Raw genomic sequence first — 18,531 nt, forward strand, 5'->3', positions numbered from 1 at the left:
ATCCGCCTCTACCTCCATTACACCGACACTTCCGCTCCCTGCCAGGCGAAAGACACGCGTCCAGGCGGCGTACCGAGCGCAGACACAAAGGAAGGTAGCTGCCGCTTAGCGGGCGAAAACACTCGTTTTTTCCGCGGATCACGAGCAGACGTCCCTCCTTGGTCGTGTCTCGCGTCACCGCGCTTTTGATTTCGAAGTCCTTAATATGAAGGAAGACGTTTAGCGGGTCCGGGAAAAGCAGAAAGGAAGCCGATCTAACCGAGGAGCGCGAGGCTGAGCCGAGATCAGTCGACTGCTTGTAGGCTAACGGAGGCGCGTGAAGAATAACAAAGGTTAGCTCAATGTCCCCGTGCGGCTTGCCGATTAAACACGACACGGCACTCTGATTTTTAATGTGACAGTTAACTAGTCGGTTCTTTTTTCAGAGTTTCACTGAGTGGCCTCGGCTACGTGGATGAGAGACATTTCGGAAATGTGTCGAATGCAAGCGACGCGGCTCCGTTTGGATTTCATTTCTGCTTCGTAGCAGCCAATTAGAATAAATCACTCCTCGCTGTATTTGTTACCAGTTTTACCTGATCTGAGTATTCCTGTCGGGAGCCTGAAAACCCTTTAAAAACATTTAGCAGGGTTTGTCAATGAGCGCAATTACAGGAACAAGTCCTTCGCGTCGTACTGGAAGGGGACCGGCTCACGGGGTTTGTGTAAGAATTCCACTCGTGAACAAAGCGGTGTTTGTTTGGTCTTATTTGGGCTAAATTTAGGACCAGAGCGCTCGGAACGTTCCGGATGTATTCTGGTGGCTTGTCTCCAAGTCAAAAGCGTCCGTGGCGCTTCAGACCCGAATTTGCTGCTGATTTAACTGACATTATTGCCCGAACAACACGTCTTATCCCGATCGTAGCCTAACTGCTTTCCAGTGCGACCGTGATGGAGCATTTGCCTTCAGGTTTGCAGCTCGCCAACTGCAGGGTCACGAGGCTACTATCTTGCAGCTTTTCCCCCCTTCTTCCCTCACAGAAGCCGGTATGTCGGATGAGGATTCGCGTGCCAGCACCAGTTCTTCGTCATCCTCTTCCTCATCTTCCACTCACCCGAAACAGAAAGACACGCCTAGCAAGAAACGAGAAAGCAAAACAAGCATGAGCAAAACCTCAAAACTGCTTTCCACCAGCGCGAAGAGGTAACCGACCGACCACGCGATTCCGAAGAGTGGCGTGGGTCACTTTTATCGAGTCGTTAGCTGGACATTCTCTCGTGAGAATTATTGCCCCGTTGTGACCGTGCACGGGGACAGGCGTGCAAGTGATCCGGAATTATTGTGTCATCACATGGAAACGACGGTGGAATGTTTACTTGGTGGTTGCAATGCATGATGAGTAGCAATGTTATTGCACAGTAACTAGGCTAAAAGCGCCGTTTCGCCTTTTTTTGTTTTACATTATGTCTTCAGTTTGGAAGGCGTTTAAGAGTTTCTATCAGTTGTAGCTGTTGCCATCCGGTAAACCAACTACCGGCGGGTAGCCCAGTTAAGGCTCAGCGTGCATTCGAGGCTGCTGCAGACGCGCGTCTCCTTTAAGAGATAACGCAACAAGCACTGCTTTTCCGTTTCTGCTTAGGATCAACTCATTTGCATATTAACTTATTCGGCTCGTTGCGAAAATTCTGAAAGGAATATTTACAATTTTTCACCTACTGCCGTTTCTCACGGCGGTGGACTTTGGCCCTACCGCGACTCCGGGGCAATTTCTTACTGTTTAAGTGGTCATTTCAGCCTTTGAGGTAAAACACACTAAATTGGTGGCGCTGGGAGCGGCCATGTTGTTTTCTCGTGCAGTTGTGCACAGCTGTGCGTGCGTGCCTGCGCACGAGCGCCCTGGAGACCAGCTGGTGACAGGCGCTGGTACTAAATTGAAATGTAAGTGTGTGTGTGTGTGTGTGTGTGTATATATAATGTATACATTTTTTCACGTGCTCTGTAGGATTCAGAAGGAACTGGCAGATATCACCGTGGATCCTCCACCGAACTGCAGGTATGGTTCACTGAATCTTTCTGGGTTTATTTTTCACCAGGTCTCTTGAAGATGCTTCTGTAGGCTGTTGGATGTTGTATGGCAAACCCAGGCACACGAGGAGCATTATGGTGTGCTGTGGTAGATCCAGGAAACCTCTGGCTTGAATTCATTTCTGGTTGAATTTCAGTTGGGTGAAGGCGCTTGCTTTATGGATTGGGGCACACAATCCAAAACATTTTAATACATAAAATATTTAGCGGCCTATACATGCATAATTCTTAGTTACATCGTTTTTTTAAAAATTGCCTTTTGGTAAAGGGCTCACTGTGCTGTTTGGCTGAAGTTGGCCTGCTTTGTGGTTTTGGGCTGTCGGATAAGAACGTTTCAGGAAAATATAGAGTCGGGACGGTTCCGCGAAACCTGGCATTCCAACGTGTTGGCTGAGCCACGGCGGCGGGAAAATGGAATTCCGTTCCGTCTTTACCGGGAAGGCCGTCTGCGCGCCGTTTCCTACGTTCGGCGCGGAATTGTGTCGGCGATGGAAGCTGTTCACCTTTCAGAATGCGTGCGAAGTTCTGCAGGCCTCGTCTGCGTTCCTCGAGCATCGGACGGACGGGCTTACGTAGCCAGTTCTCAGGGTCATGCCTTTACCAGGGAGAAAAAAGCGTCACAGGAGTCAAATGGGAGATTTCACGGAAGGCCGGGACTTAAAGCTGATTGGACAGCGTGGTTACTCTTCATAGGTTGGTGGCCTGTCCGTGGTGTAGTCCTGCCTCTCGTCCAGTGCACGCTGGGATAGGCTCCAGCACCCCTTGCGTCCTTGCTCAGGATAAGTGGGTATAGAGAATGGATGGATGGATGGTTAGCCCTCTTACTGATTGTTATATTCCGTACGAAAAGCATGTAAATCGTAAATAATTTGCTTATGTGTTTGTTTCTTTTGTACTGACGGCTGTGTTTATTTTGAAATATGAGCCGGTTTCCTTGTTTGGGTGGGGAAGCACCTTGTGCTCGTTAAAACTTGTGAAGCCTGTCTTTTTTTAGTGTTTGACACTGTTTACTGTTTGCCACGTGCCTAGCCAGCTTCCACAATGGGGTGTATTGTTGCTAAGTTACCCCAACTGTGGACTGTGTTCTACACTGAGCTTACACAGAGAGAGAGGACTGGGAGAGAGAGAGAGAGAGAGAGGGGGAGAGGTCTCATAGAGGGAAAGAGAGAGGGAAGGAGCAAGAGAGAAAGGGTTCAAAGAGAGAGAGAGAGAGAGAGGGAGAGAGAGCTCATAGAGAGGGAGAGTGTTGTGTGTGAGGAAGAGAGAGATAAAAGGCCAGAGATTGAGAGAATAAGAGCGACTGGAAGACCAGGTTTGGTGCGGTTTGGTTTGGTTACAGTCTCTGTGATATACAGGCCAGAGACTCACACCCCCAGCTGCTTGATGAACACAGACTGAGCGCTGAGGCTCTGCTGGGTCTGCGGGGGCCGTGTGAGAGACTGCAGACAGAGGCCTGTTAGGCTGCTGATATCAGCCCCATACGGCTTCTGTACCGCCTCTGTGCCATACGGCCTCTGTGCCATACAGCCACTGTGCTGTATGGTCTCTGTGCTGTATGGTCTCTGTGCCATACAGCCTCTGTGCCGTACGGTCTCTGTGCCGTACCGCCTCTGTGCCATACGGCCTCTGTGCCATACGGCCTCTGTGCCGTACGGTCTCTGTGCCGTACGGTCTCTGTGCTGTATGGTCTCTGTGCTGTATGCTGTGCTGTACGGTCTCTGTGCTGTATGCTGTGCTATACAGTCTCTGTGTTGTACAGGCACTGTGCAGTTTGGTCTCTGTGCTGTATGCTGTGCTGTACAGTCTCTGTGCTGTATGCTGTGCTGTACGGTCTCTGTGCTGTATGCTGTGCTGTACGGCCTCTGTGCTGTACACTGTGCCATATGCTGTGCTGTTGCAGCCCTGAAGAATCACTGTTATAGTTCATGAAAATGCTGTGTAAGTTCGCTTTCTGAACTGACTCACGACTAAAAACATCAGGATGCTCTAACATTCGCTAGAGCTGTCTGTGTCCCGTTTTCTGTAGAATATGTAAAAATGAAGGGCTTTTGAAAGCTGTGAAATGAGTCAGGGAAGTTGGGTAAACAGAAATGCATTCGTGTAGAATGCTGCAGGACCAAAGGTGGCTGGTCCTGCTTGTGAATGAGGTCATGACTTTGGCACAGTAAGTCAGCGTGTTCATGTATGACTGTACAGACCGCCAGAATCGCTTGTGGTCGCGCAGACAAACCGAAGACGATTTACCGCGTCTGGTCTGTGGGGGCAGGGGGGGGCGGGCGGGCGTGGCGCATGGCTGGACTCCGGGGTGGGCGTGGCGAGCCGCGGCGGCTCGGACGCGGGGGCGTGGCGGGTTCCTCCAACGGCGAAGGCGGGAGAGAGGGACGGGCTGGCGGGCGGGCGGCGGGCGGGCGGGCGGCGGGCGGGCGGGCGGGCGGGCGGGCGGCAGGCTGGCTACGCTAAACGACCCTGTGGTAAATTAAGGCCGTAACTCTGGGCTCTTTAGCGAGGACGCGGGCTTCCCCCGAAATAACCTTTACTCCGGTCGCCATGGCAGCCCAGGGGGCGGGCGTCCCTGTTCCTGTTTACGCTTTTTATACCTTCTGTAGTTCTTGTGTTTAGCGTGTCTGTATGTGTGTGTAATGTTGGGCCTAAGGTAAATAACCTGTGTGTGTGTGTGAGAGCAGTGCTGGGCCGAAGGGAGATAACATCTACGAGTGGCGCTCCACCATCCTGGGCCCCCCAGGGTCTGTGTACGAGGGGGGGGTCTTCTTCCTGGACATCGCCTTCACCCCCGACTACCCCTTCAAGCCCCCAAAGGTAAGCCCTGCCCCCAATATACCCCCAGGGAATGCTTCAACTATGCAAACTACCCCTCTGAACTGCCCCAGAGTGCACTCGGTGTCAGTTTGCCCTAGAGGTTACCTCTGCACCTGATATACGTACCCAAATACCCCTTCACTCCCTCAAATTTACCCCCAGGGGCTTTGGGTGAGCAGAACCTGCATTCCTGTATAATGTTGCTGTGTGGGTTTGTTACGGATGAGAAAGGGATTGTTCAGCACGCAGAAATCCTGCTGTATCGTCCCATAACTACCTGCACACTGTAATCGGACTAATCACCTACTCCCTCCTAACTGCTGTACTACATGTCCGCCACCAGAGGGTGCTACAGCTACAGCCCAGTAATATCAGTGGCAGGACTGACAGCGAGTGCAGGCTTATCTCAGTGCTGTCATTGCGGGGGTGGAAAATTATGTAAATATTTGAGGGAGCTAGCCCTGCTGGAAATACGAGGTTTTTCATAAACACACACACACAGCTGACAGCAGGGGATGTTCAGTTATAAAGCCAAACATTAATCCCTGAAGCACTTGGGACCTGAACAAAAGCAGTATTTCCAGATCAAACAGGAAAAATCACATCCCCGGTTTAGTCCGAAAAATACTGTTCAAAACTTAAATGGTGAAGTCCAAATAAAGGCATACTTCAGTTTGAGGCGTAAGATGTCTAATGGCTTGTAGAACTTCCTCAGGCTTGTGTGTGTGTGTGTGTGCGCGTGTGTGCGGTCACGTGTCCACGCTTGTGTCTGACTCCTGCCTCCGTTTCCTAGGTGACGTTCCGCACCAGAATCTACCACTGTAACATCAACAGCCAGGGCGTGATCTGCCTGGACATCCTGAAGGACAACTGGAGCCCCGCCCTCACCATCTCCAAGGTGCTGCTGTCCATCTGCTCCCTCCTCACAGACTGCAACCCGGGTAAGCCACGCCCCTCTGCCACAGGACACGCCTCTGCTGATTTTGTCCGGTGCACTGAAACCAATGGGAATACTCTCAGAAAGTGCTAACCACTCCTTCTGGACCGATTGGCAGTGTCCGCTGCACCAGGCAAGATCAACTGAGCACAGAAAAATATTTGAATCCTAAGCAAATATATATTTGACCCAGGTCTGGTTTCTGCAGATCTGGTTCTCCAGGTCTGGTTTTCAACGGTTCTACAGAGCACAGGATGTTTACCATGTAAGTGTGTCCTAACCTTCTCTCTCTACTCTCCTCTCATCTCTCTCTCCCTCTCCTCCTCTCTCTCTCTCTCTCCTCTCCCTCCCTCCCTCTCCTCTCTCTCTCCTCTCTCTCTCCTCCCCTCTCTCTCCTCTCCTCCTCCTCTCTCTCTCTCTCTCTCTCCCTCCTCCCTCTCCTCTCTCTCTCTCTCTCTCTCCCTCCCCTCCCTCCCTCCCTCCCCTCTCTCCTCTCTCTCTCCTCCTCCCCCCCTCTCTCTCTTCTCTCCCTCCTCCCCCTCTCTGTCTCTCTCTCTCCTCCCTCCCCCTCCTCTCTCTCTCTCCCCCTCAGCGGACCCACTGGTGGGGAGCATCGCCACGCAGTACACAACGAACAGAGCCGAACACGACAGAACAGCCAAACAGTGGACCAAGCGCTACGCCACATAGGCCTCTGAGCCCCGCCCCCAGCCCCGCCCCCTGCCCTGCCCCGCCCCTCCGTCCTATGAACCCTGCCTCTGCCCCATCCTCCTTCAAGCCCCGCCTCCTTTGCCACACACCCTTCTGAGTCCCCTCCCACAACACACCACCACAAGTACTGCTACCGGTCAGTGGGTGGAGCTGATGGAACATTGCAGAGCAGGGGGGGCGGGGTGAGTCGGAAGGAAGGGGGCGGGGTTTGTTTCAGTTGCATATTTTGAGTCTTATTTTCCCAGATTGCATCACTTTCCTGTTTCTGCATCCTGTTGAACACAAATAGAAATACAAGCCAGCAATAAAGTCCTTGTCTGTGTGGCAGGTTCAGGTTTTTTTTTTTTCTTTTTTCCCATGTTTCCTTGTTCTGTTGTTGGTGGGTTTTTCGGTATTTCCTGCTGTGACCCGGTGGATAAGTTTGACCTTTTGTTTTCTGTTTTGACTGCTTGTGGAGTGTCGTTCGAACAAGGTCCGTCCAGCTGGGCCAAATCTCAAGCTTTTCAATGTGAATCTTCCAAGTGATGAATTTATCAGTTTTATTAAAGTTATAATTGATGTACTCCGTCTTTTGGCCACATTTTTTGTGTTTCAGTCACCAGCCATTACAAAAGCATTCAGCGCTGTCAGACCAAGTCTCATTCATACAAAGGGCTATAATGAGCCAGCCTGGTTCAAGCTCTACAGTGGGAAAGGGCTATAATGAGCCAGCCTGGTTCCAGCTCTACAGTGGGAAAGGGCTATAATGAGCCAGCCTGGTTCCAGCTCTACAGTGGGAAAGGGCTATAATGAGCCAGCCTGGTTCCAGCTCTACAGTGGGAAAGGGCTATAATGAGCCAGCCTGGTTCCAGCTCTACAGTGGGAAAGGGCTATAATGAGCCAGCCTGGTTCCAACTCTACAGTGGGAAAGGGCTATAATGAGCCAGCCTGGTTCCAGCTTACAGTGAAAGGCTATAATTGAGCAGCCTGGTTTCCACATTACAGTGGACAGGGCTATAATGAGCCAGCCTGGTTCCAGCTCATACAGTGGGACAAGGGCTATAATGAGCCAGCCTGGTTCCAGCTCTACAGTGGGAAAGGGCTATAATGAGCCAGCCTGGTTCCAACTCTACAGTGGGAAAGGGCTATAATGAGCCAGCCTGGTTCCAGCTCTACAGTGGGAAAGGGCTATAATGAGCCAGCCTGGTTCAGCTCTACAGTGGGAAAGGGCTATAATGAGCCAGCCTGGTTCCAGCTCTACAGTGGGAAAGGGCTATAATGAGCCAGTCTGGTTCCAGCTCTACAGTGGGAAAGGGGTATTGGAAACCCATGACAACTTTATAAAATTATGAATTTAGAAATCAATTGATTCACACTGAGCAAATAAACACTACTGTTCAGTGAATTCACATTCTTTTAATAGGTTGGGTATCACAGTGTTAATGAAGACAAGCTACATATCTAAGGGTTTTTTCCCCCCTCAAATCATCACACACTGTACCCTCCACCAAAACCACCTCCTGTGCTTCTTCATCGGTAAAGTGCAAAAAGTAAATTACCAAAAATAAAACTCTTTTCTAGGAAACATTTAAAAAAAGACAAAAAGAACACACACACTCTCACAATTGTAAGAAAAGCGCAATGACCAGTCGCAGGAAGAGTGAGCAACTGACCAATCAAAGCAGAGTATATTATTACATAATATGTGATATCAGCTCTTCCTTTACTACTTTCTAGCCTGATCTCTTCATAATGTGCTTGTACTTAGTTTTTGAGCCAAAATGGCTGCCCTATCTACTTCCCCATAATCTGTTTGTTTTTTCCTCTGCAATGTAGCAATGGGAGACTGAGGCTTCACAAACCCCAGCATTGGTGGAGCGCTATCACTGATTCGCTGATTATCAACCAATCATAAAACATGTTGCTATGGGGAATGGAATAATTTGATTGGCTAATTAATGAGTCATTGACTGATTGTTTATGGCTTCACTTTCTCATTGCTTCTCCAAAGTGCTTGAGCCAAAAAGGCTACCACTGCCCCCCCCGCCCCGCCCCGCCCCCCCATCTGTAATGTAATGTGCTTGTTCCCGCCCCTCATTCACAAACAGTGGAGCCAAAATGGCTGCCATCCCCTTAAATCTGTAATATAAATGTGCTTTTTTCCGACCCCCATTCACAAACAGTGGAGCCAAAATGGCTGCCCTCCCCTGCCCACCCTCCATCGGCGATGCGCTAATCCCCCTCCCTCCAGAGCCGTAATGGCGGCGGCAGCGGCTCAGATGTCGTTGGATGGCGTGCCCTTGCTCTTGCGGCCGGGCAGGGGGAAGGCGGACTTGCTCTGGGGCTGGGTGAGGCGGCTGGTGAGCACGGTGAAGGGCTCGATGAGGGAGGAGCGCTCCGTCACGCTCACCTCCCACAGCTTCACCTTCTCCCCCCGCGCCCACACCTGCGCCGTCTCCGCCTCCACCTGCCGCCGGTCCCGCAGGTCCGTCTTATTCCCCAGCACGATGACCGCCACCTGGGGAAGGGGGCGGGGTTTAGCAGTGCAATGGATAAGGAGCTGGTCTTTTAATCTAAAGGTCACAGGTTCAGTAGGACACCGCCATTGTACCCTTGAGCAAAGGTACTTAACCTGCATTGCTTCGGTCTATATCCAGCTGTATACATGGATACAACGCTGTGTAAAAAAAAAAATTTGCGTAAGTCGTCATCGCAGCAGCCGTACCGTACCTCCTTCTTGTCCCTGGACTTGTCGATCTCCTTCTTGAGCAGGTCCACCTTCTTGAAGGACTCCAGGCTGTCCACGCTGTAGACCAGCACGAAGCCGTCGGCCACCGAGTAGTAGTGCTTGGGCAGCTCCAGGCTGTCGTGGAGCCCCCTGGTGTCGTACAGGCGCAACTGCTCCTTGACGCCGCGGTCCGTCTCCACGGACGCCACGTACACGTCCTCCACCGTTTCGCCGGACTCCGAGCCTGCCGCCGCCCCACGGGCGGGAAAACCAAGGATTCCCAGTTCAGGCTTTCAGGTTGGAATGACATGGAATGTGTGTGAATCCACCTGAGTGTGTCAGGTGAGTGCATCAGCTCAGTGCGTCAGGTGAGTGCGTCATGTGAGTGCATCAGGTGAGTGTGTCAGGTAAGTGCGTCATGCGAGTGTCTTGGGTAAGTGTGTCAGTTAAGTGCATCAGCTAAGCGTGTCAGGTAAGTGCATCAGGTGGGTGTGTCAGGTGACTACACGAGGTGAGAGTGAAATTTAGAATACTGTTGATGCTTCCCAGCACTGCAGGAATACTTTACTCCTTGACAGCTCTTACATACAATGTGTGTGTGTGTGTGTGTGTGTGTTTGTGTGTTTTGACTTGAGATAAACAACGTCATAAAAGATAAACCATTACACTGCTCACAAGCGCGAGCTACTAACCGACAGTGTGATTCCCGTAAAGTAGCTGCTCCAGGATCGCAGTCTTCCCCACCGAAGCCAAGCCGCAGACCACCACCTTGCACCCCTTCCCCATGGCGACCCGGTGACCTTGGGTATCGGAAACCACCAGGGACACGAACGTGTAAAACACACGAAAGATTGGAGTAAATCTGTCACAATGAAGGCAATGCAAAATGCAATACACCCGAGGGCGTAAATCAGCTTGCTAAAGTTGTGTGACGTTCCAAAAACAAAAAAAAATCAATAAAGTTCGCTCGCACGTCCTTACATCATTGCAAAAGGAAAAACAGAACTCAAAATGGGCGGGGGTTTACCTTGCAACAGTGCTGGTAATGCCAATCACAAGAAATAAGATCCGATCCTTTTGGTTTTTTGGAGTGCGCCGAACCGCGAAGTCTGATGTGTCTCCTCCGCACTACCGAGGTCCCATGCTGTTACTGCGGCTGCGATGACGTATTCGCACCAGGAAGCTCCATGCAATGTGCACGCATGCGCCGAATTCCACTCTCGCTTTGGGGGACAGCGGTTCGTCAGCCGGATACATTACTAAAGTTGTTTTAAGACATTGACCATGAATCAGAACGCCAAGTCCAAATATTCGGCCCAAGTATTATGTGTAAAAATTCCTAATGAACTCTACAGAGGGTAGACCGGGCGAACAACGTCTAACTACTTTATTTTGCATCGATGCCCATGTATACGTACGCGATTTCTGCTGGATACTATTTAATTTGCTTATGTAATAATATTTATGTCCGGTAGTTACTAGAATTATTAGACGTTTGTTCATTATCCAGGTTTGTATTGCGGGGAAGATACAGCTGCATTTACACACCCCTCCCCCCACGAAAATTAGTGACATGAAATGAACTTTTGCCAAAATAATTTTTGTCTAATGAAATAATAACTGAAACAGCTGACGTAAGATTTATGGCGAACTTCATTTCCCAGCCAAGACAGCGCGTTTCGCAGGAAATGTCGTTTTAACATTTCTCTTAAGGCATGCTGGGAAATTCTCCTCTCTCTTTCCGGTTCGTACGCCATCATGTAAGTGAGAATTCTTCTAATACTCTCACTGTAAAATCCACTTAAATCTATCATAAAAACAATGTCATCGGGCCTCAAATTGTTACAGTTCATATAACTTGCATTTTAAAATGTGGATGTAGTCGATATTTTAGCATTTTGTTGTAAACGAAAGTGACTTTTTGTGGATATTGGGCTCCTGGTAATGTGTACGGGCATGTAACTACGGCTCTGGCCATTTTAAACAGTCGACAGAACTGAATGAAATAATTATTTGGTTCTGTGGCACCGTTAAGGCAGTAATTCATTTATATGCTTTTTTAATGTACATTTGAATCCTGACTATGTGTCACGTTTTGTAGCTGAACGTTTTGTTTTGTTTGACTGAATCACTGTTTGAGAAGTTGTAGCTTTGCATTAGCGCTAGCTTGTAGCGCCGCGGCCTTGTTACGGTGGCATGGCCGGTTGAGAGGACCACAGTGTAAAATTAAGCGGCTTGTTATTTTCAGGGAAACTCGCTGTGTGTAAAACTAAAATACCACCACGATTGATACTTGCTATGGAATAAGACAGCTAGCTTGCTAATTGGCAGGCTAATAGTTGCTTTTAATTGTTTTGGTAATGCGACCCTGTATCTGAACAGTTTGGTTGCCAGTTACGATGGCATGAGCATGAATGTTGACGGGATGTTTGTACGTTGCACCTCGTGCAGCCTGCTTAATTCCTCTTTTTCAATTAAATTTGCTTTAGTAGCATGACAACATTACATTTCTTTCTCTCTCTCTTTCTCTCCCGGTCGTAGCTGAGACAGCATGGGTGCGTACAAGTACATGCAGGAGCTATGGAGGAAGAAGCAGTCGGACGTGATGCGTTTTCTGCTCCGCGTCCGGTGCTGGCAGTACCGACAGCTCTCCGGTCTTCACCGGGCACCCAGGCCCACTAGACCCGACAAGGCCCGCAGGCTCGGGTACAAAGCCAAGCAAGGTACCGTAATGACGGCTCCTCCGGTCAGATACGACCTAACCGGTCTCCAGGAACACATAACTTCGGTTCTATATCACTGTATCTGTGCATAAGTCACTAAAGGCACTATATTTGATTGTATAAGTGAAGCTGTGGGTAACGGTGCGCCTCCGATGTTTATAATTTTGACTGAGTTTGCATGCCTTAACAGTCCTTACCTTTATGGATTGTTCTTCATGTGTTTATACCTGTGATGGGCAACGGAAGCTTTCGAATTGGCTGTATTGGTAATGATGAACTGTACAATCAGTGTACACTTCAAAGTACTAGCATCCAGGCGAGGCAGCATGGGTCTTTGTTTTGGTTCAGTACCTGCCTCGTGCAGAAGGAGCACGTTTTATTTGACACTGATCCTGAGAGATTTAACAGGACCAGTTTACACACAGTGCTCGTTAGTAAGAGCTGTGTGAACTAAGACTCAGAACGCCACCGGTGTTCTCGTTATCAAACAGTGCTAAGAAACACGTATGTCCTAAGCTGTGTTTGTAATGTTGTCAGTTATAAAATTAATGATCATAACTAATCACAATGAGTTCCTTTTCCCATCTTTAAAAAAAAAAAAAAAAAAAATTGAAGTGTTTTTCTTGTGAAATGTTGTCAAATCAAGGACGTGTCTGGCGTCAGTTTGTCAGTGTGTTGGCAGGGCTGCCTGACCCTGTTCCTGGAGATCTGCCATCCTGTAGGCTTTCACTCCAGACCTGACAAAGCCACACCTCATTCAACAGCTAGCGATCTCATTGAGCTGCTGTTTAGTAGAATCAGGTGTGCCCCTTTAGGGCTGGCATGAAAACTGACAGGATGCTAGATCTCCAGGAACAGGGTTGGGCAGCCCTGGTTGTACGTGGTGCGCTGACCAATGGTAGAGCGCGATGTTGAATCCCCCCTGTCTGTGATTGGCCGTTCGCAGGATACGTGATCTACCGCATCCGCGTGCGTCGCGGCGGCCGCAAGCGCCCCGTGCCCAAGGGCGCCACCTACGGCAAACCCGTCCACCACGGCGTCAACCAGATCAAGTTCGCCCGCAGCCTGCAGTCCACAGCCGAGGTGAGCCCCTCTGCGCAGACTTGGCACGGCATGGCGTAATGCCCACATTCAGCCCCGGACAGACTGCGCAGACCGCCTGCGCAGACTTAGCATAGCATGGCGTAATGCCCCGCATTCTGCCCAGGACAGACTGCGCAGATGTAGCGTGGCATAACGTTATGCCCCACATTCAGCCCCGGACAGACTGCGCAGACCGCCTGCGCCTGTGACATCACTGAACATGTCAGCCAAAGATCCAACAGACCGGCCAGATGAGCAGCTCCATGTTCACACTGAAAATGTTGTCTGCAGTTGATGATGAAACTATCATTTGTTGTATCTTGTGAATATTCAAGAATGAGAGTGTTTGGGGGGGGGGGGGGTGGTAATATTGTTTTGCCCTTGAGCATCTCTTTCTTAATATTAATAAATGTAGTACCAGGAAGAGAAGGGGGTGGGGGGATTAGTGCTTCCTATTGTCAGTAAGCAGCGGATGGGTGAATTGTAGGAGCACAGTCTGGTTACTGTAGCAAATCTCTGGTTTTCTTGCCTGCAGATGTGCATGTATCACCGTGCAGTAATATCACGGTTGCCAAATGTGGTGCATTTCTGTAAGATTAATGGGAAAAGATTATTGCCTGAAAAGTATATATGTATTGGATACAATGGTACCTGGAATTTTTTTGAAAGGGATAGTGTTTACTTTATTATGGTAGTGAAAGACTGGGGGTGTGGAGTCTTACATATTTTCAATGGCAGAAAACGTGGTGGTCCAGATGAATAACTTTACTGAAACCCTTTTTCAGTGTTAAACTAATCTACAATACAAGCAATACATAGCTGGACTACAACATCTTTTTTATTCAAGTAAACATGTTCAATTTGATTGGGTGGCATAAACATATCATATTGGCCCCAACATTACCAGTCTGTAATTATGTTCTTGTTTTGAATGGGTTTGTTACAAGATCAGATATAATTGAGATATAATGAGCCAGGTCATTGGATGAGTACTGACCAGTTCTTGTAGGAATTTATATTCTGCCAGTCCTGGAGGGCCGCAGTGTCTGCAGGTTTATCTCCAGTCCTGGAGGTGGCACAGCGTCTGCAGGTTTAACTCTGGTCCTGCAGGGCTGCAGCGTCTGCAGGTTTACCTCCAGTCCAGGAGGGGGCGCTGTGTATAAACTCAGCCACTCAATGGAAAAGCAGAAATGAAGCACTTAAGTGCTGAAACATAAAGCGCACAGATGCTGTGGCCCTTGAGGACCGGAGTTTTAAGAACTCTGTGCAGTTTGGTCAGGATAAGGCCCTGTCGACCGGATAGCGGCAACGTCACGCGTGTTTTTATTTCTTTTTTCTTTTCCGCGACAGGAGCGTGCCGGACGGCACTGCGGCGCCCTGCGGGTGCTGAACTCCTACTGGGTGGGCGAGGACTCCACCTACAAGTTCTTCGAGGTGATCCTGATCGACCCGTTCCACAAGGCGGTGCGCCGCGACCCGGACGCCCAATGGATCACCAAGGCGGTGCACAAGCACCGCGAGATGCGCGGCCTGACCTCGGCCGGCAAGAAGAGCCGCGGCCTGGGCAAGGGCCACAAGTTCCACCTGACCATCGGCGGGTCCCGCCGGGCTGCCTGGAGGAGGCGCAACACCCTGCAGCTCCACCGCTACCGCTAGGGGGCGCCCTCGTCCACGTCTGTACATTCAAACAAATAAAAAAAGCGCTCTTTTTTTTGTGGGGAACAGTCAGTCTCTTTGTTCTGTCCTTTTTTTCTAAAGCGAGCTGGGGTGTGAAGCATTTCTGTGGATATCGCAGTTTTGCGCGTTTGAGCTCTCAGGAGCCAAGGCTGAAATTTGTCCACACGCTGGAGGTTTCAGCAGTTTACTGGCTTTGTGTTATCAGCCTTGCAAATGGGTTTTGGCTTTGACTCATTTTTCACACAAGTTTCCAGTTTACATTATCTACATCTGGACATATTACATTTATTTAGCAGACACTTTTACCCAAAGCGATGTACAAAAAAATTCATATCAAGTTCTTGCTGTTATCGTAGCACAGCAACACACAGCTAACTCTTAACAGCTACATTTTACTGGGAACTAATTCATTTGCAGGTGCCTGTTACTGGATGAATGTCAGGTTTCTGGAACGTATTTTTACTTTTAATGCTTAATTATATTTGAGTATCGATTACATTTATCGGAGTAGATTATCACTGAATGCTGTCGGCGTCAGCTGTACAGATGCTGTCGCCCGTGGTGATGTGTGTGCGGATGTTGTTGCCCGTGGAGACGTGCGTGTCCGGATGCTGTCGCCCGCGGTGACACGTGTGTGCGGATGCTGTCGCCCCTTGGTTACGTGTGTGAGGATGCTGTTGCCCTTGGCGACGTGCACGCAGAGGCTGTCGCCCATGGTGACGTGCTTGGATGCTGTTGCCATGGTGACGTGTTTATACATGTGCATCCCGCCACACAGCTGGGGGCAGGCTGGTACCCTGAAGAGCTGGGGGGGGTTAACCGGAGCTTCGCCTGGGTTAAATTACATCCGTTTAGTTCACAGACACACTTACCCAGAGGCACATCACAGACACTCTTACCCAGAGGCACATGCAAACCCGAGTGCATTACTGCATTCAAGAGGCTCGCAAGAGCTGAAGGGGAGGATAATTAGCACACAGCCAGTAAGTGCTTTGAAAAAGTAGTTCTGTTTGCGAAGGCTACTCTCCTGATAAAAAAACTATTAAACTGCGTTGTCAACCAAATCCAGTTCATTTAGAAGACGTCAACTTGTGATGTCGAACCTCAGCACTGCCATGCCTACATTTCTGTTGAGATGTTAAAGGGGTAACAACCAGTATTCAAAACCCATTACTCAAAATCACAGTTTTAAGAGCTGTATATAAAGAACCAAAGGAATAGGATATTTAGCCTATTCATATTTTGTTTATCCTGACAGCAAGTTCTTAATATCGTCCACAGCCGACTGGCGAACCAAAATATTCACTTAGCATTATGCCAATTTACCTTTTAACCAATCAGAGGTCCGATCAGTGGGCTCCCAATCAGAAGTGATCCTCTAGTGAAGGCCCACGGTTAGCATCCACCCCCTTAGCATGTCTAATATCCTTGTACTGGATGCACACTGTTGTCAGTCTTTTATGTATTTGGGCAAGATGGCTAAAAAGCTAATTTCCCAGAAGGTGCTGTGGGTGTTGGCTTTGTGGAGAATCCTCCAGCTCTGCTCGCCTCTGGCTCAAACCTGAACGGCTGAACGGCTGTATCAGGATCAGCAGTTAAGTCTTCTACAGGCTCATCAGAGTCGGAGTCATCCGAGTCACCGATAATGTCCTTTTATTCAGAATCAGATATTTAGATGCTGTCCATTTCTGTCATCTTTTCAGCCGAAAGGTATAATAGCTGAGCTGTTCGTGTTCGCCTTATGACGTCACAGATCACAGAAGTAATTTTCCAGCGGGACGTCGTTCTTTCCGTCGGAAGCAATCAGTTTTCAAATTTGAAGCCATAATTTCAAAAACAATTTCAGCTTAATTTAACGATAAACCTCTAGTCTAGACTAAAAAGAATTGGTCTAATATCTTTGGGGGATGCCATTATGCGGTGCCTACCCTTTAAGTAAGAATCTATGACAATGGACACGCTCACAGACCACTGCCTCGTGCTTAGAAATGACATTTTGGCAAACTAGACATCTTTATCTTGTGCTGTTTTCAGCATGAAGACTGTATACGATATTCAGTGTGTATCACTGTTCACGGAATTTGTATATTACCTTACATTACATTTATCTGGCAGACACTTTTATCCAAAGCTTTTATATTAATGAAATGCCTTCTGTGACACAGAGGAAGTGAAGAGTATATTTAGCACCACCTAGTGTTTGGCAAAAGCATTGCTGCTTCGTTCCCTCTGTCCAGGGATCCTACAAGGAAGAGAAGGCGATACTTTGCGGCGCTCCACTGTGACATCACAATAGAAAAATACGAGTAACTTCCAGCTTTGCTTTTAGATCATGCAGTCAGGAAAATGCGCCTTAAATTTCAAATACACACATCATTGTAAATAAATATGTGAACAATTATCACATATCGTTCACTCTTTATATAAAGTAGAAAACTATAAAATATCAGAACAGGTCTCCAAGTTAATTATGGAGAAATGCAACTATTTAAGTTCAACTATTTTATGTCAGGATATTTAAGTATTCAGTACATAAGGAAAACATGCTTAAAGTTTCGGACTTGTGGCAGCAAAAATGTATATAAACCTACACAATTTTATATAAATTGACTGGCCTCTACCCAGAACCCAGACACTAAGTAAACTAGTAAACTAGATCAAAATATATATATTTTTTAAATGCAGCCACAAATGATTAATTATGTTTTAGTGTTGCCTGCACACAAAATGCTGAACACTATTAGGCTTTTAGCTGGTGCAGTTTCAGATGTTGTTTAGATCCAAGATGATAAATGTTGAGTGAGAAAAATGCATTTCTGCCAACTCAGTTTAAAAATGATCGCCACTCTTATAACTGTATGACATTAGAGCAACTGAAAGTATGATTCAAATATTATAGACATACACACAGACAAAATATTCATGATTTTCAGACACAGTACTACAGGAGAGCCAGTGACTATTTTACACACCATAGACTGACACGCAGTACTACAGGAGAGAGGCCGCCTTGCTCATCAATGGGAGGATCTAACACGGACAGAAGTGCATTTAAACTCGTGCTAGCCTGTAACATCCTAGTCAGCCAATGACATCACCAGAGACACCGTTGGCCCTCTCTCTGCACTTAGAGAACGCTGAGAGAACCGGCCAAAGTTCTGTCCTGTACTGTACGTGCTGTAATTGTGTCAGGGAGGTTTAGTATTAATTAAATATAACCTTTGGTTCGGGACATTAGGTTCCCGATCCCCTGGGGCTTCCCTGTTTACTGTACTGGACACAGGTACTGGCTGTGACCTCTCCTTCGAGTAGGCTCACTTCCCACCCCACTGGATGGTGCCCAAGCTGAACGCCAACGCCGCCCATGCCCATAACTGGCACTGCTTCGGCGCGATGTCCCGGCCCAGATCTGGGTCAGCGATTGTGCCTCATTTATAGCGCTCCAGCTTAGCGTGGCGTCCATAAACCGATCCCGCGTTTCGTAGTTTTTATTGCTCACATATGCAGAATTTTATCCTTTATGATGTTTAATTAGCCTCTGCCCTCCTCTTGCCATGTATGTGAGTCACCAGCCTGCCTCGTTCTATGCATACCGATCAGATCAGATTCAATGCCTCCACTCCTGAAAGGAAGCTTGTGGCCGAGCCTGTTCCTTTTTTTAAAAAAATCCAATTTTTTGTCTGTGGGACTGCAGCCTATTCACATATATTTCAAACGTCATCCATGGGGGGGGAAAAAATGAAAAAGATTTGTTGAACGTTGGTAAAAATGTTGCATTTGACACCCCCTGCCATGTTCAATACTGTACCAA

General features: G+C 48.4%; 3 protein-coding genes across 5 annotated transcripts; 2 read left to right on the top strand and 1 right to left on the bottom strand.

Moving 5' to 3' along the window:
- On the top strand, window positions 1-7,092 carry LOC135262138 (ubiquitin-conjugating enzyme E2 E1-like). 3 transcript variants are annotated; one of them, XM_064349024.1, is made up of 6 exons: window positions 1-332; window positions 1,021-1,183; window positions 1,983-2,033; window positions 4,750-4,882; window positions 5,676-5,823; window positions 6,412-7,092. In XM_064349024.1, exons 2-6 carry the CDS (start codon window positions 1,029-1,031, stop codon window positions 6,507-6,509), a joined length of 585 nt encoding a protein of 194 aa, XP_064205094.1. In that variant the 5' UTR covers window positions 1-332; window positions 1,021-1,028; the 3' UTR covers window positions 6,510-7,092. The 3 variants fall into 3 exon arrangements, with proteins under 3 accessions (XP_064205094.1, XP_064205096.1, XP_064205095.1); XM_064349026.1 differs by having other exon boundaries at window positions 72-94; XM_064349025.1 differs by lacking the exon at window positions 1-332 and adding an exon at window positions 478-704.
- An 818-nt stretch (window positions 7,093-7,910) lies between these two features.
- On the bottom strand, window positions 7,911-10,423 carry nkiras1 (NFKB inhibitor interacting Ras-like 1). The gene is made up of 4 exons (XM_064349001.1): window positions 10,265-10,423; window positions 9,930-10,037; window positions 9,240-9,481; window positions 7,911-9,027 (listed from the first exon to the last, which is right to left on the bottom strand). The coding sequence occupies exons 2-4, from the start codon at window positions 10,021-10,023 to the stop codon at window positions 8,785-8,787; spliced, it is 579 nt and encodes a 192-aa protein (XP_064205071.1). The 5' UTR covers window positions 10,024-10,037; window positions 10,265-10,423; the 3' UTR covers window positions 7,911-8,784.
- Window positions 10,424-10,844: 421 nt separating this feature from the next.
- On the top strand, window positions 10,845-14,771 carry rpl15 (ribosomal protein L15). The gene is made up of 4 exons (XM_064349000.1): window positions 10,845-10,997; window positions 11,779-11,960; window positions 12,907-13,043; window positions 14,394-14,771. Exons 2-4 carry the CDS (start codon window positions 11,789-11,791, stop codon window positions 14,697-14,699), a joined length of 615 nt encoding a protein of 204 aa, XP_064205070.1. The 5' UTR covers window positions 10,845-10,997; window positions 11,779-11,788; the 3' UTR covers window positions 14,700-14,771.
- Window positions 14,772-18,531: the final 3,760 nt, after the last annotated feature.

This window comes from Anguilla rostrata, chromosome 8, assembly GCF_018555375.3.
Source record: "Anguilla rostrata isolate EN2019 chromosome 8, ASM1855537v3, whole genome shotgun sequence".
Classification (NCBI taxonomy): domain Eukaryota; kingdom Metazoa; phylum Chordata; class Actinopteri; order Anguilliformes; family Anguillidae; genus Anguilla; species Anguilla rostrata.

What these genes read in the sequence shown, in the direction of transcription:
- nkiras1 (XM_064349001.1), bottom strand. Translation starts at nt 10,023, where the DNA reads ATGGGGAAGGGGTGCAAGGTGGTGGTCTGCGGCTTGGCTTCGGTGGGG. An exon ending in TTACGGGAATCACACTGTCG is followed by an intron (nt 9,482 to 9,929) that starts GTTAGTAGCTCG and finishes GGGCGGCGGCAG; the next exon opens with GCTCGGAGTCCGGCGAAACG. An exon ending in AGTCCAGGGACAAGAAGGAG is followed by an intron (nt 9,028 to 9,239) that starts GTACGGTACGGC and finishes CCCCTTCCCCAG; the next exon opens with GTGGCGGTCATCGTGCTGGG.
- rpl15 (XM_064349000.1), top strand. Translation starts at nt 11,789, where the DNA reads ATGGGTGCGTACAAGTACATGCAGGAGCTATGGAGGAAGAAGCAGTCG. An exon ending in CGGGTACAAAGCCAAGCAAG is followed by an intron (nt 11,961 to 12,906) that starts GTACCGTAATGA and finishes GGCCGTTCGCAG; the next exon opens with GATACGTGATCTACCGCATC. An exon ending in GCCTGCAGTCCACAGCCGAG is followed by an intron (nt 13,044 to 14,393) that starts GTGAGCCCCTCT and finishes TTTCCGCGACAG; the next exon opens with GAGCGTGCCGGACGGCACTG.
- LOC135262138 (XM_064349024.1), top strand. Translation starts at nt 1,029, where the DNA reads ATGTCGGATGAGGATTCGCGTGCCAGCACCAGTTCTTCGTCATCCTCT. An exon ending in CTTTCCACCAGCGCGAAGAG is followed by an intron (nt 1,184 to 1,982) that starts GTAACCGACCGA and finishes CGTGCTCTGTAG; the next exon opens with GATTCAGAAGGAACTGGCAG. An exon ending in ACCCCTTCAAGCCCCCAAAG is followed by an intron (nt 4,883 to 5,675) that starts GTAAGCCCTGCC and finishes TCCGTTTCCTAG; the next exon opens with GTGACGTTCCGCACCAGAAT.